Genomic DNA, 23,368 nt, shown 5'->3' on the forward strand with positions numbered 1-23,368 from the left:
CCCCCCCCCGGCCCCTCTTTCCGTGCGATCCGCGCATCTCCGCGGCCTCCGACCCCTCCAGGGCAGGCGCTAATCTTTGGCTCTCGCGTTTGGAGGAGAGAAAGGGAAGAAGGGTCACTTCCGAGCCTCATTCGCGCCGTTTCCTGAGATGGGGGGCACTAGGGGGGCGCTTTTCTTCCCCCTCTGGCCTCCCCGCCACACTTTCGGCTCTCCCTGCGAACTGGGGAGAAGCGGGGTCCCCGCGCGGCCTCGGGGATTCATCCTCCACCGCGGGGCACTCGGGCCGCGCCGCCCTGTAGCTGCCCGGGAGCCGCCGAGAAGGTCCCGGCACCCCTTCCCCCCTCCTTCGTCCTCCAGCGCCCCCCCATCCCCCGCCCCGGTGTCCAGGTCCCGCGACCCGCTCGCCCGAGCCCGTCCCCGTCGCGCGCCCCGGGCACTCACCGCCACTTCCTCGAGGCCCGGAGCGCGCGGGTCTCTCCCGGGAGAGTCCCTGGAGGCGGAGGTGCGCCTGTGACTCCGGGGCCGCGGCGGGGTCTGGAGGCGAGGTTGGCCGCCCCCGCCCCCGCCGCGGTCCCTCCTCCCCCCCTCTTTCCGCCCCCCCTCCCCACTTCCCCGGGCCGCGGCGCCCGAGCGCTCCGCCCGAAGGCGGGTCCGCCATAAACAAACGCGTCTCGGCCGCACGTGGACCGCGGAACTTCTGCGCCTGGCGGCAGATCGCGGGCTCCGGGCGCCGCAGCTGCGGGCACAGGGCACCGCCAGGGAGGGCAGGCGAGCGCTCCCGGGCCGGGCCCAGCCGCCTCCGCTCCCCCTCCGCCCCATGGCTCCTCGGCCGCCGCCGCCCGTGCCGCCCTCCAGTTCGGAGGGGCCTCGCGGCAGCGGGTACGAACACTCGGCCAAGGACTAAAAAACACAGCACCGCCGCCTCCTCGCCTGCCACTCTCCAGCCCTGGAAGGAAAGCCCGCGGCCCGGAGAGACGAGAGGGAAGGAAGGCAGAGTGCGGTCGAAGCGAGCGGGGAGCCAGGGCTCCGGTTCGCCGCGGGACAGTTCGGCCCGGAGGAGGCTGCGCCCCGGGGCGGCGGCGGCGGGCGGAGCGCGGGGCGGCGCCGCCGGATTGCGCCGACCTCCCGGCCCGCGCGGCTGCAGAGAGGCGCCCCGGTGTCCCCCGGGTCGGCCCCGCGCACCTGCTCGCGCGGCCGGCGCCCCACACCCCCCGACCCCCACCGCCAGGTATCCCGCGCCCCCTTTCCCATCGCCGCCGCTGCAGCCGGAGCGCAGCTCCGCGGGCCTGGAGCACCGCCGGGTCTAATATGCCCGGAGCAGAGGCGCGATGAAGGAGAAGTCCAAGAATGCGGCCAAGACCAGGAGGGAGAAGGAAAATGGCGAGTTTTACGAGCTGGCCAAGCTGCTCCCGCTACCATCGGCCATCACCTCGCAGTTGGACAAGGCGTCCATCATCCGACTCACCACGAGCTACCTGAAGATGCGCGCCGTCTTTCCCGAAGGTGAGAGGCCCGCAGGTGGGCGGCCGGGAGCGCTAGGAGGCCCAAACCGGAGCCGGAGCTCTCCCAGAGGGGCGGCTTGAGTCTCCCGGGCCGCTGCCGGAACATCTGGCGGAGGTCGCCGCGGGGAACTTCGGCTCCTCCTGGAGTTGAGGGGCCAGGGGCCTGGTCCCCAGACTACCAGACCATCCTCTGCCCCAAGACTGGAGAGGGACGAACCAGGAATCGCTGCATGAGTGTGCGAGTCCAGCCTGATCTTCTTTCGTTTCCTCTTTCCTTTCTTCGTTTCTTTAACTCCTCTTTTATTCTTTCCTTCTTCTCTTTGCATGAAGGAGAAAGGGCAGTGTACCTCGGCAGGAACTGAAGGGTGTTTGCCGGTCGCAGCTGGGAGAGACTACCGGGAGGCCCTGCAGGCCGAGCTCCCAGCAGAGCACCTGGGGAGCCTGGGCCTCAGAATGAGGCCTCCCCGGTTGTCTGTTCTCTGCTGAGCTTTCTCGAGGCTGGGATTCCAGAGGTCAGGGTGGGAGAGACCCAGCTCAAGGAGGTGAACCCAGATGAGGCAGGAGAGACAGAGGGAGGTGGTTCGTTTGGAAGTGGCAGGCGGGCCTGAGCAGTCTTCTTTTCTAGATGGGAATTACAAGCCCGGGAGGGGCAGGTGCCCTGGTGGTCAGGGGTCGCCAGGACCCTCCGGTCCTGGCAGGCTCTCCGTGATCAGACATGGTGGCCCACTGGGCAGGGCACTCCCTGCCCGACCGGGCCTGTGGGTGCGTCGTGGGCACCTCTGGTCTGGAAGAGGCCTGATTACCGCAGCGGCCCTTTTGGTGTCCCTGTAACTCCGAACCGATGCCTTTCCGGAGTCTCTGTGCCCAGCCACAGGGGCTGCGGCCTGGCAGAAGGGATTAGGACCCTTGTCTGAGACGCTCTGCTCTGGGGCCTGAGGGGCACAACCCCCATGGAGAGCTGCAGGCCTCGGTGTCCCAAGAGCTCCGCCGGGACTAGGGAGACGCCTTCGGCCACAGGGCACAGGGAAGAATCGCAGCAGCGTCCCGACAGGTGTCCCTCCAGCAAAGAGCACCTCCGTTAAGGCGGTTCCAGGCCAGGTGATCGACCTGAAGTGGGTAAACCCGACCTTTGTATGGTGGGTGCCCCTGAGCCTGCTGTTTGGCATCGTCTCTGGGTCTTAAGCTGCCTTTCACACCGCCTTCTGGGTGGAGTGCGGAGGGCCTGTCCTCCGGCTCCGCAGTGGGTGGCTTGGAGCCCAGCACCACGCAGGACGCAGAGCCCAGAGGACTGGAAGCGGTGGCCTGTCCCCGCTGGCGGGCACCCTGTGCCTTCCAGCTGCACCGGGCAGCCGACTGGCGCGTTTCTCCCAGGATCAGGAGCCCTTGACCTGACCGCCAGAACCCCAAGCTCCTAGAAGGGAAAGTTCTTTTCCTTTCCCACCAACTCCACCCGCCCCCCAGAGGCCCCCAACTCAACTCGACTCCTCCCTTTGGGAGCTTCAGTGGCCGGTGGGTAGTGATCGCTCATCTTGTCGATCTTCCACCGAAGTAGAGATGATTGCTGTCCTGATGAAGTTTCAGTGAAAGTTAGAGGAGAATTAGGTTTTGAAAAGCCGAGTCTCTTTCCAACCCAGGGAGGAGGGATGGCAACTGGTTTGCCACAGTGAGCCGGTCAGTAATCCGCATGCTACAAAGCAGGTGCGGAGTCCAGACAGGACGGAAGCCTCCTCTCCTGTCCCAAGATTAAATAATTTTTAAGCAAGTCAGAACTGAGTTAGAGGTCCGGAGAAAGGCTAACTTGCAGGCCATTCGTTGTTTGGCGATTTCCAGGAAAGCAGCTTACAAATTGGGAACTGGTGGGTGGACTGCTGCTGCAAGTACTTCAACTGAGGCTGCAGGTTTCCACTCTGGGAAGCAAGTCTCCAGGCCTTGGGGCCCAGAATTTCTTGGCCCTGAGGCTGAACGAGATAAAGAACGCGCCTGCCAATGCGGGAGACCGGGGTTTGATCCCTCAGGTTGGGAAGATCCCCTGGAGGAGGGCATGGCAACCCACTCCAGCATTCTTGCCGGGGGAAGATCCTATGGACAGAGGAGCCTGGCGGGCTGCAGTCCATGGGGTCACAGAAGAGTTGGACAGGACTGAGATGACTGAGCACAGAGCTGGCTGCAGGGATGGGTGGGCTGCGGTCTGGCCCCTGAGCACAGGCCCCAGTGTTTTGTTCCTAGTGATCTGTGCGTCTCCTGGAGGTGGGGGCGGGGACCATCCAGATTGGAACTCCAGGAGGGGTCGGGGATTGCAGTTTGGTCCTAGAGTTTGGTAAATAGTACTGGATCTATGGGGGGGTCCCAGTCCATCCAAAACGGGGAGCAGAAGGTGGTCTACCCCAGCGCTCCTGCAGGGATGATGCTGGGGGTCCTGGCCTGTCTGGTGGGCAGCAGCCTGGGGGACTCCTCCCTGGGCTCAGAGACCTGGGCCCTGCTGTTCTGGGGGCGACAATACCCCCCTCCCAACCCCAAGTGAGTCTGGGACTGGAGAGGTGCCTAGGGCAGAGAAAAGGATGAGTTTAGAAAGACCTCAATTGTGCAAAATGACTGGTTCCCCTCTCCGGTAGTTCAGAAGGGCTGGGAGTTCGGAAGTAGCACCCGAAATTGATTTAACCTGTTTGGGAGGGACCGCCGGGAGGTGGTACGGGGTTGGGATAGGGGCTGGTGGAACTGCGAGGGGTCTCGAGGCGGGTTTCAGTGAAGTTTCAGGACCACCCCAGTCCTGTGACGAGGTGGGAGCTCCAGGATCTGCTCCGGGCCTCAGGGCAAATGGAAAAATACGGAAACACCCTCGCTGTTGGGTGGCCTGGGAGCAGGCGGAATCCCGGGTGAAGAGGAATCTAGAGACTACATTAGGACTAAGAGAGTTAGCACATGAATAGCACAGGCTGAAGGAACCACGGGGATCCTCAGACTAACGCTTTGCATTTGAGGAAATTGAGGCTAGAGCGGGACGGGCCTTTCCCCAGATCCCGTTTCACCTGGCGAGGACCAGGCAGGCGGTGCCCGCCGAGGGCAGGGAGGCCAGTGCTGGAGAGGCTGCTGGGCCTCAGCTCTGTTCATCCTGAGACCGCCGGGTGAAAGGAGAGAGACGCCCCAGCATAGGGACAGGGAGAGGCGACTGGAGCCAGGTGGACACCCCCGGGGGAGGCCAGGTTGCAAGCTGGATGGTGCTGGCAGCCCAGACAGCTGGCACAAGCTTGGCGCTGTCAGGCTGCCCCGCTGGGCCTTGGTCTTCTTGTCTGTAAAATGGGCCCATCAGCAACTCCATGGCTGAACAAGTTTCCTGGGATGGGGTGTGAGGAGGCAGGCTGGAGCAGGTGGATATTGATGGTGTTCCTCCTCCAGTCTGCGTCCTTCCCATGAGCTCGCTGCCTTCCCCCGACCCCAGCCAGGTGCGGCTTGAATGCTGTCGGACCTACTGGGCAGACTTCTGAGACCCACTGCCTGGAGTTGGAAGAGGAGTGGTTTTCGGGGTCCCCACCAGTTCTTCCCCTTTAACTGCAAGCTGAGAAGTGGTGAGGTAGATGGGCAGGCAAGAGGGCAAGGGAGCCAAGCTGGCTTTGGCAGGGACTCAGAATGAAAAGCTTAGTGGGTTAACGTGGGTGGGAAGGCTGGGTGCTCCCAGGGCACAGGGTCTACCTGGCCTGTTGTCACTGTGCCCTTCCCTTCAGGGGAAGGGGGGCGGCTTTGGAAACACAGAAGCACCTTGGGTGGGCCATCACTGCGTGTGACCACACCAGGCTGTAACACAAAATTATTCCGCCATCTGGTGTTCCGTGATGGGCCTGGGGAGGCTGGGGTCAGAGCTGGGAAAGCTCGGGGGGTGGCCAGTCACCAGGGTTAGGCCCCCTTCCTGGGAGCTGGGGTTCCCAGAGGGTGGCCTCCTTCTGGACACTTGTCCAGAAAGCTCTTGCGGAAGAGACTGGCTTCACGTCCCCAGTTGAGGAGCGGAGCTGGAAACAAGCTGGTTATGAGGAGAGAACAGAGCCCCTCCTCCCACTGCCAGCCCCCACAAGACCCCAGACAGGTGTGGGCACGCGAGAGAGGCAGGGACCACAGCACAGGTGACAACCTTTTACTCCAGAGAAGCGAGCTTGTCACACGCACAGTTAAGTGGGGTTGGAGGCCTGTGTTATTCCAGTGGCTGGATTTGTCTGGGTTTGGGTTGAGGCAGAACCTTTCTTGCCCGCCCTGCCCCGACACACCTGAGTGCCAAGGGGAGGGTTGGGGTGGGGGCCGTCCTAGAAACAGTTGATGGGGATGGAAACACTTTGATTTAGAGGCTTCGGTAAGGAGAAACACGCCCTAAACCTACCTGGGGTCACAGATCCAAGGCCTTTCTCTACCGCAGCCCGAAATAATGTAGGGTGTTTTGTTTTTTTTTAAGTAGACATTTTTTTAGATGAAAGTGGGTTTTTACAACCCTCTCTCTCGATCCCTACTTGGAAGTCTGCCAGGCTCTGCACCAGGTCTGGGAGAGGAGGCTCACAGAGCAGGAGAATCCGGCAGTGGTGATGGGAACCCAGAGATGCAGGGCCCTGGTAGTTGGGGGCGCTCAGATTCACCTCTGGGGGGTTGACCAGCGCTCTAGACTGGCTGGGGGTGCTCCGGGGTGCGCACCCGGAAGCCTGGCGGGGCATGCGCTGGCCACGAGGCCTCACCCACCCCATCCTTCAAGGTGTAAGCGTCAGACGACAAGGTCCAAGGTCGCTGGTCTCTTCCAGTTGTCGGTGGTTTGAACAAGGTGCAACGCTGACTCTTGGCCAAGTAGGACAGGCTGGAACCTCCCCTTCCCCTATCCCAACCCAGAGCCAGGCTCCGTTGGGACATCTACCAACTGTTCCTCTCAATACTCACTCTCCTCCACTGTGCAGCTGTTGGTTTGGAAGAGAGTTCTAGGGCCTGGATTTTCAGGGAGCCCTGTGACAACGAACCATTCCAAGGCTGGGAAAGAACTGAATCACCCCCATTTTCGGTACCCAAGGCTGCGCTGGGGGAACTGTGAGAATCACCATCGGTCAGGAAGTTCTTATCCAAGTCTGGACGCATTCGTCACTGGATACAGTGGGTTCTGCTCCTGGGTCCAGAGGAGCAGACCCAGCTGCCTCCTCTGGGTCTCCACATGTGTGTCCCTTCATCTGAGAGGATGAGACCCGATCCCTCAGCCCCTCAGCGAGGGAACCCCTCCAGTCTCCCGCCTCAGCAAGGAATCGACTTATTTATGTAATCTGATGTTTATGGCCTGTGACCTGCACCCAGGCACAGCCGGTGCTCTTTCAAAAACTGTATGTTGACTGACTACCTGAGCACCCAGAGAGAAGAGACCATTTTTAGGTAGCTTCTGTGGTGGGCTTCCCAAGTGGCTCAGATGGTAAAAAAAAAAAAAAAAGAAAATCTGCCTGAGATGCAGGAGACCTGGGTTCGATCCCTGGATGGGGAAGATCCCCTGGAGAAGGAAATGGCAACCCACTTTAGTATTCTTGCCTGGGAAATCCCATGGACAGAGGAGCCTGGCGGGCTGCAGTCCAGGGGGCCACAAAGAGTCACACAAGACTGAGCGACTAATGACTAACACTGGCGGGCTGGGCCTGGCAGGGTTGAAACCAAATAGCCCGCTGAGTGCGGGTACAAGGTCACCCACAGACCTTTGGAGGCAGAGGGAGAAAGGGGATACCTGTCTCCCTTTTCCTGTGATCTCGTGGCTGATCACTCCCCCAAATGGCCTAGCCATCTAGATTCCCAGCATCAGACAGTGCCCCCCGCTGCCAACACATGTAGGGCACACATGTAGGACCCCAAACCCTGGCTGGAAACCACAGGCCAGGTTGGGAACCCCATTTGCTCCAGTCATTAGTATGGTTGCAGGGATTTCCCAGAATCAGGCAAGACAGACCGCCAACGACAAAAACCTGGGGCGGGGTGGGGGTTGGGGGGAGCTCAGCCCAGCCTTTTCTTACACTCTTTCCTCATTTTTCTAACAAACAAAGCTTTTTGTCAAGTCCAAAGAAGGACCATGTATCCAGCAGCTCACTTTTTCAGGAGTATATATGGCTTTGTGGTAACAAGATGATTTCTTTTTTTGGTTACAAACCCTACCTTCTTTAGTCTCTGCATCCAGCCCAAAGTAGATTTTTATGGGCCCAGGGAAAAGGCCTCGCGCACAGCGGTTTCTAATGGAAGAGCTGGCAGCCCCATCACCCTGTGAGGTGGCCTGGGGGCAGGGAAGTTCGAGGAGAGCCTCCCACCGCCCACCCCACTCATGCCAGGTCCAAATCTCCTCTTGCAAAGCAGAGGTGTGGAGAAATCGAGAAGTCGTAGGAAACGTTATAATAAGAGGACAGGCTCTCCTGATGTATCCAGCTATTTGAATTACACAGAAAGTTGGCCTGTGTAGCCAGTGCACTTTGGTGTGTGAGGCTGGAAGGCTTTGGGGAGACCCAGGGAGTCTGGTGTGGGGGGGGGTCATTCCCAAAGATGCAGATTTCCCCAGGTCTCTCAGACCCAGGCCTTCTGAGGAATGAGGGTCACAGACTATGCCCACTGTCCACAGAGAGCCAGGCAGAGGTGGCCTGGCCCAGACTGGGGGACGGGACCAGGAGTGGGCTAAAGGACAGTTTAGCAGCTGCGTTTGCCGACTGGCGGACATCAGAATTCCTGGACCCTTATTACACTTTTTTCTTCATTCAGGCCTCCGGGGACTTCAAATTTTGGTTCTTTCCATTTCTGGTTTCCAGCAGGCTCTCGGATGTTGGGGAGGAAGGCCCTACTGATGGCCCTGTACTGTGGTCACCACGGTCACCCTTGGGGGTCGGGTGGACAGTGGTTTCCTGAGGTTAAAGAGACACCTCCATTCCACTCTGAGGTGGGGTCTGGGGAGTGGGGTGGGAGTGGTGATGGTATTTGGGAGATGCGGAAATGAACCAATTCCTTATAGGGAGACCAGGATAAACCTCCAAGTGTGGCACCCAGGCACTGGTGGGGGGGCGCGTTTTCCGCCCACTGGGATTGAAAGTTCCAGAAGCTCCAGTGCTCCCGGTGCCCCGCAGGGACAGTGGGGAGACCCAGGTGCCTGCTCACCACTGCCACTCAGAGGGGGGGCTGGGGGGGGGAGGGACTGTCCTGGGAGTGGTCCTCGGGTTTGCTCTGGCCCCGGGTTGGGCCCCACACTCCTGGGAGCTGCAGCCAGGGGGCCGGTCTGCCCTGGAGGAAGGGGACACCCTCTGATCCGGAGGCAAGACCCCAGCTCACTGTGTAGGGTCGCAGCTCGGGTGGGAGGGAGCGAGGTGCTAGGACAGCGGTGACCGGCTTTGGCCACGTAGCACCGGCACCAGCACCAGCCTTGGGGATCGCTGGAGGGTTTCGGGCCAGGCCGCCGGCAGGAAAGGCTCCAGGGAGCGGCTTGTGGGTCCCTCTGAGCTGGCACTTAGCGCTGCAATCTCACTGGGCTTTCCTGCTTCCTGCAGAGAAAGCCTGGGAGCCCCCGGGATCACAGCGGCTGAGCCGAGGGCACTCGAGAGGGATATTCTGCTGAGCAGGGCTGCCTTTTCCCTGGTGCACTTTCTGCAACACCAGTGGCCTTCCTGGAGGTGGTGGGGAGCCACCGGAGGCTTTGGGGGACAGTTAAGAAGCGGAGGGGCTGTGAGACCCCGATTGTGTGACAAACACCTCCCAGTTACTGTCTAGTATATACACTGCCCTCCCGGCCCTCGGTCCATCCCCCGCCCCCCAGCTGCTGGTGAGTTAGGAGTTCACCTTGGGAAAGCCCTCAGGGAACCCCTTTCCAGATTGGGGCTCCTGGATTGGAAGAAGGTCAGTGCTTCTGGGGCCTGTGAGGGGGGTGCTAAAAAGTCAGGGAGTTGGGAGGATTCCAGGAGATTGAAAAAGATTAAAAAAAAAAAAGAAGAACAGAAAAGCCACCTCTTAAGACGGCCAGGGCTCTAAGTGTGGGCCGCTATGTCTTGGGGAAAATACGTAGGTGCCAGCTTCACAGGGGAGGGAGAGAGGGGGTACCTTTGGGGGGTAATAGTTACTGGTCGAATCCATATCCCTCTTTGGATAGGAGGATGGCCGATTTCAAAGCAGATTAGATTACCTTGTGGCATGTTAAATAAAATGGCAATTTCAGAGCGGTAAGCCTCGGGCGACCCAGAGGAGCTGCCTACGGGCCAGGCGGCCTTGGACCTGGAGGCCTCTGTGGGAATTTCTCCTCTGCCCTTTTTTCTTTTTGATCGAAGGCCAAGGAAGGGGTGACTGGGGGCGGAGGTCACTGGCTGGGTGCTGCCGTTTACCGGTTTGCTTTGGTTCCCGTCCAGGTTTAGGAGACGCGTGGGGACAGCCCAGCCGCGCGGGGCCCCTGGACAGTGTCGCCAAGGAGCTGGGATCGCACTTGCTGCAGGTAGTGGGGTCGCCACGCAAGGGGAGGGGGAGGAGAAGCGCTGTGCCACCCAAGGCCCTGCACCCCATGGGGCCTCCCTTCCCACTGCCTTGCCACTCTTGGGGGGAGTCCTCTTCTCACGGAACCTCTGGAGGGCCCATTGACCAACCCCTAGGCTGAAGAGGTCAACAACGATCAGACTTTGGGCCAATAGACTCCCCATAACTCCTCTTCTGGGGAGGGGGACGCCGGGGCCCCATGTGGATTCTGCACAGCCAGTGCAACCTCGGGTTGGCCCCCGCGAACCCCACACCTAGCCTGCTTTCAACTCCTGCCCCCAGGACTCTGTAGCCCTTGAGACCTAGGGGAAGGGTGAAGTCCTCTACAACCTGACTTTCCTCAGCACACTGTTTCGGAGCACTCGCTCTGTGCCTGACACTGAGCCAGGCGCTGGAGCCAGAGAAGCAAGGCCCAAGGACACTCCAAGCCAGAGAGAGGGAGCAATGAAGTGCTTGATGCTTGGGTGTGTGTTTGAAGTTGCAGTGGAGACAGCATCCATAACTGAATCTCAGCAGTTGATGGCGGAGGGCCGCTTCACTGCTGTGCCCAGATTCTATTCTAAATCTACTATATCATCTCTTCGCTTAGAAGTGTGTTCTATTTTTAACTTCATTTTTTTCAGAGGAAGAAGTCGAGGCACAGAAAGGTTAAGCCGCCGGCCTGAGGTCACACCACACCGGGCGGAGCCTTGTTCCACCCGAGTGGTCCAGCTCTTAAGTGGGGGCAGCTCAGGACATGGTGCGGCGCCCCTGGCTCACCGAGGAAGCCCTGACTTGGTCTGTGGTCCGCCGCTTATCGCCCCAGCCCGCAGCCATTCAGCCGGGGGCTGTTAAACCGCCCTGACCTCGGGTTTCCCCCCGCGGTGTCTGGGGCCGCGGCGGAGTAACCGGGCGCACGACCGGCCACTTCCAAGTCCGGGGCTGGCGCTAGGTGGGGACAGCAAGTCCTGGTGTCTCGGAGTCTTTCAAATGCCCTTTACAGAGCCTCATCAACGACCCGATTCATTCCCCCCTCCCGTCATTTGTCTCTGCCACCGAAAAATGCCTACCGAGAGCTATTTTGCATTTCCTCCTTCTATTTTCTGTTTTCTTAAAAAAAAAAGTTGGCTTAGAAACTCGGGGACTTGGGTCCGCGCTTCGAAAAAGCAGATCTGTTCAAAACTCTTTTGCCCCCAGATGCCCTAGTGTGATTTCTTTTTTTTTTTTTTTTTTTAATGCACGCACTGGGGAAGAGAAGCTCCGGGATGTTTGAAACCCGAGGCTTAGAGAGCCAGCGGTGCGCGAGCCCGCCCGGGAATGGCGCTGTTGGAGCCCTTCGCGCTGCCCCCAAGCTCACGTCCGGCGCCGCGCGGGGTATTTTGCGTGCTTGATGCTCCTTCGTATTACAAGTGACACTAATATCAGGGACAACTAAGTGCCAAGGAGCGCCACTGAAAACCTGGCGGCAAAGTCAAAGCCCCCAAGTTTCTCCACTGTACATTTATTTAATTCCGGAGTGTGTCTGCGGATGGGCGGCTTTGCAGTTAATATACATGCAAACGCATTAGGTCATTTGCAGCTCTGAAGGCAGAACCAACATTTTCCATTAAGAGTATTATTTTTTAAGCTACTACTGGCAACGTTCAGAATTTAATTATGATACAGCTTTTTTTCTTTGCCACATACAGCCGCTATTATTTCATTTCATGTATCTCTTTCATGATTTTGGAGTTGAGCATGCAATATGGGCCAACATGGTGATGACTTTAGAAATTGCTAGTTGATATCTTTGAAAAGGAGTTTAGTTGGTAAAATATTTCGTACCTGATTTAGAAACATGAAAGTCGGGCTCCTGATCAAGGTGTTGATTTCAACCTCAACACCAGGAAAGCTATGATAGTTCAGTTGGCAAAGACGTTTGTGCAGCAAAATTGTATTTGAGACAGCAGAATGTAAGGATATCTTTCAAGTTTCACTTCTACATTCTTTTTTAGGCACCCCCCCCCTCCAAAGAGGGGGCGGGTTTAGAAAAACCAAAGGTAATCTGGTTTCAATTACATGCTGTAAAAATAGAATTTGTGGCCAGAAATTAATTTAGAATATTTTTTATGGGGGCGACGTTGTGGGTTCTATGGGTCTTTCACCAACTTTATTGCTTTTCTTTGGTTCTGGATCTAAAATATGAATGGGTAAATAAAATGCAGTTCCCTTTTTCAAAAATAATTTAGTCCCTTTATCCTTGCCCCACATAAATGCAATCATTACCTTTCATTTGACTTAATTACGTCTTATAATTTTACTTTATTTTTTTGAGGGCTAGCCAACTTTGGCGAAAATCAGAATATCCTTTGGGTGGTTTTAATTGTTCAGAAATTGATCCTTCTTCTCCCTGAATTTTGCAAAGGTCGTTTGATCTCTTGCAGATTCTAAATAATTAATTCTGTAGACATAGTCTGTTAAAAATAACCGGGTATTTTCTTTTATTTTCTGAGGAGTGGGAGTGTTCAGAATTTATTATTCAAATGGTACTTAGGGATAACTAGAAAATTGTGGCAAATAAAGCATATGTTCTAGTGGTTTAAACGGCTGCCAATTATGACATAAAATGGTCTATACAGTGGTAGATTTTCCCCTAAGTACCATACAACTCCGGATTTGTGCTAAGTGCTAAAATAACCGCAACAATAAAGCTACTACGTTTAAACTGAGCTTGATAGGAATTCTCAAATGTTTTGCATGATTTTTCTCATGTAGATGTAAGACTGTTTTTAAAGTCCTTTAAAAGTATTTGAGAGCCTGGCTGGGGAACGAAACCTAACGTCTGTCTCACGGCTCCGGGACTCCGTTTTTACATTTAACCATATACATTGATTATAATATTTTATACATTGCTCCATCCCAGTGACCGTATGATGACCAGCTTTAACTCTTACCCTGATGCTTTTTCTTTTACAGACTTTGGATGGATTTGTTTTTGTGGTAGCTTCTGATGGCAAAATCATGTATATTTCGGAAACAGCTTCTGTACATTTAGGCTTGTCCCAGGTGGGTATCATCTAATTTTATGTACAATTAAAATAATAAGTTAAGCGTTGGCGGATCTTGACAGCCTTGAAAATGAGTCTGTCCAAGAGTCTGCTTTTGTGTATGAACCTAATCCAAAATTGCAAAATCGTTCTTTTTTTTTCCCGCCGACAGGCTAGGTTTTTCTTCTCCGTGTTACATTTCACTTTTCCACTTTCTGTTTCCTTTGGGGCTAATGCCTAGTAATATCTTTGCAACAGTCAGCTTTGTCTGTTAGCCTGGACTCTGCTTATACTGTAAAGCTCTCTGCCACTAACAAGAACTTCACAAAGGGAGATTTTTCAGGGCACGCTTGATGGTCTACATGTGGTATTGTGAGTTGCTATGAAAGAGAGAGGCAAGCTGATGTAGAACATGGATTTTATGCAGAATGTGCTTTGGGGAGAGAGAAAAGGGGGGTAGATTTATGAGTGTTCACATGGAATTCAGGGTAATTTTTCCTGAGTTTTTCCAGTTCAGTGGTCGTTTCAGTAAAGCATTTTATATGCTTGTGATAGAAACTCATAAAACTCAGTTTACTACTGTTTTTTTGCACAGCAAGGTCCTGGTTTCTTTACAACATTTGAATATTACCGATTTTCCTGGAGCCCTCTTCTAAAAAGGAGGTCATTCCCTAGAGGAGAGAGGGGCACTTGGTTTTTATCTATCCCGTCAAGCCAAGGGTTTGGTGGAGGATTTTGGCTGCTGTCTGGGCTGTGGCCAGTCTGGATGGCGGGGGAGTCTACTGATGGTTGCCCGTTCACATTTCTGATTTAACAAGCCTGGATCATGGTTCTAAGAGTCACACTGTTTAATACATGTAGGGGCTAAATGTTTCTTTACATTGTGAGTGATCGGAGTGCTTTTTTTCATTACAACTGAAGACACACCAGAATTAATTAGATACAGGAAATAGGCTCCCAGGAGGCAGATGAATAATCTGTGTTGCACCACTCTCCTGTAGTTAAGCCAAAGTAAAACATGCCAATTAAAGTGGCTTGAGTTTTCTCATTGAAAAACAGAATTACCAATTTGGAAACCTGCATCTGGTATATTCTTTTTTTCTCTTCTGCCAAGATGTTTCTTAAACTTTCCATTTGTTTACAACCTTCTTTCCCAGTGGATGTACATCCTTACCCAGGTCCAAGGGGGTTTCTGTGCCTGTGTATTTCTTCTGCAGAGTCTTCTAAAATGAATCACATATTAAAATTGTCCAGTATTTTCTGTTCTCTTCTTCTTCTCTTCTTTTATGATGCCAGGCCTCCCAGATAAGATTTAATAAGGCTTGACTCTTTCACCTATGTGACTCATGGGATTAGTGTTCTGGTAGAATGGGAAACGACTGAAGAGACGCAGCAGCAGCAGCAGCAGCAGCAGAATGGGAAACACTATCGGAAATACGAAGTTTTATCTTTTTATCTTTTCCAGGGTTGTTATTCTCTGAATTTTCACCTTATTAATCTCTGAATGGTTAGAATTATTTAAGACCCTTTAGTTGGACCCAGCCTGGTTTCTACTCCTGACTTGATCTGTGGCTGAGTGCCCTTGATCAGATTTCTTAACTTTTTAAATGTAACTTATAATAACTTTTGATTAGCCTTGTAATAATGTCACAAACAAGACAAAACGTTTCGCATACTTTTTTAAAATTTACTTTTAATTGGAGAATAATTGCTTTACAGAGTTGTGCTGATTTTTTCGTATAATGTGAATCAGCCATAAGTATGCATGTCACCTCCCCCTTGAACCTCCCTCCCACCCCCACCCATTTCACATACTTTAAAAATGACTGGCCAAATATACTTTAAAGTGGGTGGAATCACTATAACTGAACATTAAATTCAGATCTGAGCTCCCTAGCAGCCAAAGCAAAAAAGGAAATGCATTTAGTTTTATGGTTTTCATTGTGTGATAAGGGTTGGCAGTTGATCTCTCTGAACCATAACTTAAATAAGAAAGTAACGCCTACTGTGCTGCTTCTTTAGAATCAAGGTGAAAATCATACCAAAGGCCCATCTTGTGTGATTTATAAACTATAGGGAGCTACACAGAAGCCAAGCAGTATCACAGCTAGAACTGCGCTTCAGTTAGCATCCTTTGGTGGGCACGTATTAGGGATACTTAGTCATGGGAAATGTCCTGACACATCATAAGGCTCTGTGTGCATACCAGGGCATTCCAGTTCATTCCATCAGGCTGTTCTGTCTGACATCTTACATCCTTCTGTCATTTTTCTCTTTTCATGTGGGAAATAAAAATGATTGCTTAAGAACATGATAATTAAAAATGACCAAAATACCGGCTAGGTAACATATACAGCTCGTGTTCATGATAAACGCCACAAATGGATATCTAATCAGAATCACAATTTAAACTATATTTCCTCTCAGTCCTAATGCAGACGTAAAAGTTTGTATATCATAATTTTGAAAGGGGAGGGAGTTACACACTACCATTTTCCAAGAAAGCTGTAGAGATGCCTTTTGTCTGTACGTTGCCCAGAGAAGTGTCCTTTTCAAGTAAGTCAAACTGACCATCTCTGAGCCTGGCTGATTTTTTTCTGATCTCCTGGCGGGACTATCCCAGTGTCAGCCTCCAGCTACAAAAACACTTTCCCGGCGACGTCTGGGGAGTGTTTCACGGGGAACTGTTTAAATAAGCAACAACACACTTTCCCCTCAAATCTACCTCCTGTTCACGATTAACTCTGCAGAAGGAAATCTAGGCCGAATCACAGGGTGTATTTTTTTATGTCTTCTTAAATAGTAAAATAAGGTATTGAAAAGAATGTCAAACACCCAACTTCTCTTTAAAAAAATGTTTGCACCTTTTGGATTATTTTTATTAGTGGTAACAAGTCAGACAAATATATCAAACATGAAAATTTAAATGAAAACAGGCCTCAAGATTTTTTAAGTCACCAGAGATAAAAGTGTTGATAAAATTTTACCCACCAGTCAAGAGTAACCTTTTAAAGAGGTTTTCTGATGAATAAGGGTGATAATAGCTTATATTTACACTATGCCCTCTGTGTTCCCAGAAGTTTCAGTTACTCTCAAAAATAATCTCTCTTTAAGTAATGACTCTTTCACCTTAATTTGGGGGTTAAAGTCTATGTTAGCAGCTTCTAGGAAACATAAACTCCTAGGTTTGCCATAATTGTGTGATAATTCATAGCAAAGTGGTTTTTTTTTAATCTACACTACCTAAATAACTCTGAATTATCTGAGAGTATAAAAATGACTCTTTATGTGTTAATAAACCCATCCCAGTTCAAAGCCTTTTATTGAACTTTTTTAAAAGCACGTATTGGAGTAAGTGTACTTCATTTGGCAGAGTTTATTCATTTATTTTTGCTTTTGAATTAGTAAATGTGGCCATCCTTGCTATCAGACTTTGGTACCAAAAAAATGACAGAAAGAACCCCAAAATTCAAATTATCTCCTCAGCCCATAATTCAGGCGTTGGAGGGAAAAAGTCAGGCTTCGACTTGTAAATTCTATTTGGTATATGCCACACTCATAATCCAAAATAATTCGTGAAGACAAACTTACATTTGCTCGGAAGAGGTAGAGTTGAGGAAGCACTCTTTATCCACCAAGTTTATTAAATGATTTAGTTTCATGGTTTTTTATTAATTAACTTACATTTGAAGCAGGAAAAAAGCCTTGCATACCTGCTGTGTATTTCTTCAAACATTTTAAAGTGTCCTTGTGATTTAAATTTCCTTACCAAAGTTGCATATGGTATATAACATCTAGGTAACTAACATGCATTCTCACATAACATAGATACTTATGAAATAGCCGTTCACGAGCTACATAAAGGAAACTGTAATATTTGAGAGTGTGGCCGGAAGCACAACTGTAAAAATAACCATGGTGTTGTTTGGAGCCATAAGACTTAATCCTTTCACTTTTGAAATAAAGAGAAAGAACAGCGTTTAATGTTTGTTGACATAACTTGAACTCTGAAACCCAAACCATTTTATTTTAAAATGCTTAATTTACCATAGTCAGCAAAACACCCAAAGCAGAGCAATGTGTATTTCCAGAGTACTGGGTGAGTTTCCCCTCCGACCCAGAATATATCCATTTAGTGCTGTATTTATCATATGTAGTTCTCTTGGCAGGAAGAAAAGCTATTCAGCAAAACATAAAAAAGCTCTTAGTAGGAAAGCAATTCATTTTGTAGTTAGCTGGGTTTTACAAATACTAAAATATCACATTGAGGGTCTGTTTTAATAAGGTTGATGTATGAGAGCTGGGAGTTTTATAGAGACAACCATAATTTTTTTTTTTCTGGTGAGGTAGTCACATTTCTTTCAACATTCAAAAGCACGAATAGATATCTCAATACAGGAAACACCATGTCAACCATAATTTTGAGTCAAGGTCAGCACTGTTTTATCATTTCCAAATTTGTTCTTTAAAAACATTTCCGTGATTTGAAGACTGTTTTACTTCCTAGACAGCCTTAGAGGTTTATCACGAACCTGAGTGTACAGAAAACCAAGCTTTTTCATTCATGGACTGCACTCTTCTCATTCTCCAAAGGCAAGTGATGAGAAAAGGCTCTTTGGGAACAGATGAAGCTACTTCAGAGATTAAAACACAAATCAAATCCCTATGAGCCCAGATGCAAGTCTTTTTGCAAATGTATGAAGATGTTTCTCTACAAAGACATCAGTTACTTTTTTCTAAAAACAAACTCCAAGCAAACCAGAGTTGTCATTTTTCTCTAAAAACCCGGGTTAAGGGAGAAACGATAGGCTAACACATACACATGCTATTTATTTTTTCATTTTTTAAAATAAGCCACTGGAATTGTGAGTCCATTAAAGAAAAAAAAATAGCTTTCTTATTGATTAGCCTCCATTATTCTCCACCTGACAGAATCTCTAGGGCTGCCCTCAGGAAACAGCTGACTTGAGTGTTGCTGGTTTGTTTAAACTTTTTAAAAGATTAACAGGACTGACTTAAAAGGATATTTCATTTTTACTTTTATTTTTAATGAAATCATGTACTAACTTTTAAAAAATAAAACTTGGCCCAGAGTAGGTTCTTGTCTTTTTTTTTTTAATATCTGTGGCTGTGCTGGCTCTTAGTTGCGGCATGCAGGATCTTTAGTTGAAGCATGTGGGATCTAGCTCCCCATCAGGAAATCGAATCCAGGCCCCCTGCACTGGGAGCTTGGAGTCTTAGCCACTGGACCACCAGAGAAGGCCCTGACAGAGTAACTTTCTACATAGGCAGATATCCATTTGGGTCATCAGGAAAGTGCCAGGTTGGGGAGGTAGAGAGGGAGGGTTTCTGTAAGCAGATTCTCTCTATTGGTCTATATAATATTGGGGAAAACATTCCATGAATAATACAGAAAGTAGAACTGAGAAAGCCGTTTTTTTAGGGACCAAGAATACTTAATGGGCCAGGAACCCAAGATTACTTATCGGACCAGAAACATAATTTGTTCTGAATAAACAGACAACTCTTAAACATCTCAACACATTGGAGAAAGTGGGTGGGAAGAGTGGGATGAACCCCTTCACCTCTCTGTGGCCCCCTAGCCTGATGATGGCCTTGACCCTGGTTTGGAACGGTAGCTCCTCGGAGAACCTCTCCTTTAAACCACTTGCTGGGGCTGCACAAGGGGGCACTGTCGGGGCTCCCCTTTTTAAGAAGGTCTCTGCTCTGATTAAGAACAGCCACGAAGGGGTGGTTGGGACAAGCCTGCCTTTGCTCTCAGATGGTGCCCTCTACCCTGGGGGCAGGGCTGAGAAGGTTTCTCAGACCCACCTAAGGTTCTGTGCCACCCAAAGGCAGTTCCTCACCTCTCCGCGTCTTCCCCCACTGGGCTGTGGGGCTCCCACTGGCTGTAGTAGAAGTACCACCACCGCCCCAGGGGCCCTGACCGATACCAGGCGTGTGGATTTGCTAACCTGGCCTGCACTGTCAATCTCTGAAAGAGAATCCACCACAACTGCTCGGAAGGCTGCACTGTTGGTGGTAGCTTTTGGAACATTCTACACTACGGCCCATCTTCCGATGGGAGAGTGGGCCCAGGTCCTGAGGATCCCTGTCATCCCCTATCGTGACACTTGTGTTTGGGAGAACAATCCAGAAGTTCTCAAGGTTAGGATCTGTGAGTCATCTCCAGGGACCTCTGTGGAGAGACGGTGACTGTGGTACTTTCCTAGGGAGGCCCATGCCTAAATGGAAAAAGCCGAGTCTGGTCCAGCAGGGACATGGCCTCCAGGCCTGCGTGGGCTCCTCTGTGCGGTGTGTCTGGAAGTGGGTGGTGTGTGAATATCAGGGGAGCAGCCCTCAGGTCACGTGGCTCACTGGAGTGGTCCACCTGCTCCCAGCGGTCACTCAGCCAGCCAGCCACACTCACAAGTGGGAGCTATGGGGTTAACACAGTGACCCTGGACCAGACGCATTTCTGACCATGTAAAAGAGGCCTGGCAGTGGTCCCAGGGGAAGGACCTTGTTGGGGAGAGTCGTCCTTAATCAAAGGGAGCCCCCAAGTTTCCCCTCTCAGCCCCTGAGGGCAGGAGCTGTCTGCTCTGGACGTCTCCTGGCCACCCATTCCCGAGGGCAGCAGGTCAAGGATGGGCCTGGCTCCGGTCTGATTTTTCTCTTTCTTTTTTCAAGATTGATTGATTTATTTTGTTTCTGGCCGTGCTGGGTCTCATTGCTGGGTGCAGGCTTCTTGCTGCAGTATCTTCTCTTGATGTGGAGAACAGTCTCTAGAGCACCTGCTCAGTAGTCGTGGGCTTAGTTGCTCTGAGGCATGTGGGATCTTCCCAGACCAGGGATCAAACCTGTGTCCCCTGCGTTGGCAAAGAGTTTCTTAACCTCTGGACCACCAGGGAAGCCCCTTCAGTCTAATTTAAGGCACCTCCCGTGTGAAGGATGCTGCCCAGGCTGGGAGGGTCCCCTGATCCATGGCGCACCTTTTCCATCCTTCATTCCACTTCCTCCTGCTCAGGACTATCTTGGCCCTGTTGGGAGAGCTGATTGAAAAAGGGCAAACGTTTCTGTTGGGGGTGGGGGGCGGGGGTTGTAAGCAGAGATCAAGGTCCTGCTTCTCCCTGGAGGATGCACACCTGTGATACAACTTCACCTCCTCCCTCCCCACCTCCCCAAAGTCCTAGAGAAGATTCCTGACCCCTCCCCCATTCCTTTCCATGGCAGGTGGAGCTCACGGGCAACAGCATTTATGAGTATATCCATCCTTCGGACCATGATGAGATGACGGCTGTCCTGGCAGCCCACCAGCCTCTTCACCATCACTTGCTCCAAGGTATTTCCTTCAGACAAAAAGAAACCAGAATGAATGCCAGATGATGCTCTTTGTCATGACCTAAGGGCTTTGTTCTACACGCTGCCCATCCAGGGTCCCTCCAGCAAACATGCAGCGTCCACCGAGTAGGGGGTTGCTTTTATGCCTCTGTCCTTTAAAGCAGTACTGCTGATCTCCTTTCATGTGCCGGAGACTGTGAGAGGTGCAGAGCAGGAGACAGAGAAAAGTGGTCCAAACCTTCCCTCCTAAGGTGCTCCTGGTTTAGAATGCCAACAACCCAGGTCTAGATCTGGGCTTCTTAACCACAGGGTCCGAGGATAAAACTCAGGGAGACCATGAAATTGCATGAGATAATTACATCTATTCCCTATTTAGTTGAGATCTAGCATTTCCTTTGCTTGTAGACTGTAGACAGCAAGCTATCTTACTATCACTAGTACCTGTGGCTCTGACTACAACAGAAACACAGGTATTTTCACTTCATGTTATAGTTGTTGCAGGTATTTATACATATTGGTTATGCTCACCACTGCTTTGAAATTTCAGGAGTTGTGATTCTGTTGCAGGATCTTGTTATTTTATGTGTTAATAAAGTAGCACATTTATAGCCCACTGTGATAAGCACCTTAGAATAGATGTGGCATGGCTGTTCCGTGGACAATGTGGAACCAGTCTTCACACAAAAGACTCCTTAATTTACAGCTGCTACGCATGCTAGGAAGACACAAAAAGACTTAATCCAAGGGCCCTGGCCTTGTAATTCCTTCCCATGGTCCAATGAGACCAGCCAGTATGCTGACCAATATGTCACTTGTCTGCTTTGGGCCATGGAATTCCAACTCAGCCAAAATTCCACAGTGAGATAAAATACCAAAGAAGAAGTGCCAAATTGATGAGAATGGGGTAGCCAGCCACAGAGGGGAAAAAATGGATTCCATTCTTATTGCTTCCTCCTGGGATGGATCCTTCTAAGGCTAGGAGGAGAGAACACAGACTAGCACTCTCAGTTTTAAAACCGCTTGCAGATCCAGCTCTGCGGCCCTCCTGTTTTAGCCCCAGAAATAGTCACCATGAGTCTACCAAGGATGGACACTGGTAAGCTGGTTTCTGAAATGAGATGGGGCCTGATTGTAGCTGTGACCTCTGGTGCTTAAGTCCTTGGAAATGGTCTGGCTGCATAAATGAACAGGAATACGACTCTAAAGAAGTAATGTCTAACAAAATGAGAGCTGGAAGAGCACGTTGCTGCTGAATCTAGTGCTTTCACTGTGCAGTTGTTTAAAGTTGGACAATGACCGCTGGGATCTTAAGAGAATCCCTCAGAACGTTGTGTTTGTGTGTTTGTTTTAATTGAAGTATAGCTGGCTCACAATGTTGTGTTAGTTTCAGGTGACAGCAAAGTGATATGGTTTTATATATATTGTCAGATTCTTTTTCACTACAGGCTTTTACAAGATACTGGATGTGTCGTTTTAAAAATTACAGTGAGTTGATTGCAGGGGAGTGGGCTTTCTGCCATTAGCTCTGGTTTCATTTTACCTTCCATGCTTTTAAAAAGTGTTTGAACAAAGACAGCAAATGAGAGTTGGGATTATGGCGAGACACATCCAGTTTCCCCGTGGGGTTCCCATCTGAGGTGAGCCAACAACACAGTAGGAATGGTTCTGGGAGCGGTGGGGTCTGTGTGGGACTCATTTCCACAGCCAGCCGAGTGTTCAGGCTTTGAGGTTCACAAGCGGTTAGTTTTCTCCCCGATTTCTCATCTTCAGAGTTATTTTTTTGCGTCTGAACTGGCCTCATTGTTTTATGGTAATTGTGTGAGACGTGGGGCTCTTTCCAAAACTGTGTAATTCCTGGGGGTGATGGTTTTTATACCTGAGCGTGGAAATGTGACAGACTGGCCGCCATGTTAAAGGGAAGCTCCCCGGCCCCAGCCTGGGCGGAGGAATTATGGGTAAACGTGAAAGCCCCGCCCACTGGGGGAGTCGGGGCCTCTGAGGCGACTGGGAGGGGCACAAGGCATTCCATTCCTTGTGGTAACCTTTCTTTAAAAATTAATTTATTAACCACCACCAAATGGCTGTTTATTTAGAGTGGAATGATCTCGCTCTCACCTGAGGCGAGGACGCTGTACCGTCCGTGCCCAGAGAGCTGATGTCCGCTCAGTAAGGCGGAGGGTGTTTTCTCAGGTTGTTTAGTCACCTCAGTCGTCTCCGACTGTTTGCGACCCCATGGACTGTAGCCGGCCAGACTCCTCCATCCGTGGGATTTCCCTGGCAAGAATCCTGGAGTGGGTAGCCATTTCCTTCTCCAGGAGATCTTCCCAACACAGGGATCGAACCCACGTCTCCTGTGTTGGCAGATAGATTCTTTGCCACTGAGCCACATGGAAAGGCCATTTTCTTGGGGGATGTCTGCATTTGCAATAGCGAGGTGGAGATTTGTGTGTGAGGGCTTGGAAGGGAATGAAGGAAAGGCTCGGCCAGCGAGAGAGGGAGTGCGTGGGGAGCGGGATCCACCCAGTGCTGTAACTCAGGGTGAACGCTTTGATCAGGCCCCGTGGGTCCACTGGGCCCTGTGCCCAGTCCCATGTGGCTGGGCAGTCCTGGTGCCCATGGCCATGCGCACACTGGTGGGAGGCACCCTGGGGCTGGCTCCCTCTGCCAGAGAAAGGCCTGCACTTCTGAGTCCTGAGTTAGATGGGGGAAGTCAGGTGCGTCTAAGCTACCAGGCAGGCACAGCACCTGCCAGGGGGCTGGCCAAGGCAATTCTCCAGGTGCCAGGCCTCTACATAGCTGCCACAGGGGACCATGGGCAGGTTGAGCTGGGCAGGGTCCCTCCACAGAGATTCTCACCTTGGCCCCAGGCTGGTGTTTCCCAGGTTCTTGGCATGGCCATGTTTCCGGAGCACATGGAAGCCACACAGGGCCAGGCTAGTCTCCTCAACCCACTGGAGGCCTGAAAGTGAAAGTGTTAGTCTCTCAGTCATGTCCAACTGTTTGCGACCCCATGGACTGTGTAACCCGGCAGGCTCTTCT

General features: G+C 51.4%; 1 protein-coding gene across 1 annotated transcript in view; it reads left to right on the forward strand.

Moving 5' to 3' along the window:
- Positions 1-1,328: 1,328 nt before the first annotated feature.
- The window catches only part of SIM2 (SIM bHLH transcription factor 2), a 49,573-nt gene continuing 27,533 nt past the window's right edge, over positions 1,329-23,368 (forward strand). The window contains exons 1-4 of the mRNA XM_068981130.1: positions 1,329-1,503; positions 9,863-9,945; positions 12,918-13,007; positions 20,222-20,330. Coding sequence (XP_068837231.1) covers positions 1,329-1,503; positions 9,863-9,945; positions 12,918-13,007; positions 20,222-20,330 — 457 coding nt within the window. The remainder of the gene's footprint in view (positions 1,504-9,862; positions 9,946-12,917; positions 13,008-20,221; positions 20,331-23,368) is intronic.

The sequence above is a fragment of the Capricornis sumatraensis genome, chromosome 1 (genome assembly GCF_032405125.1).
Source record: "Capricornis sumatraensis isolate serow.1 chromosome 1, serow.2, whole genome shotgun sequence".
Taxonomy (NCBI): Eukaryota; Metazoa; Chordata; class Mammalia; order Artiodactyla; family Bovidae; genus Capricornis; species Capricornis sumatraensis.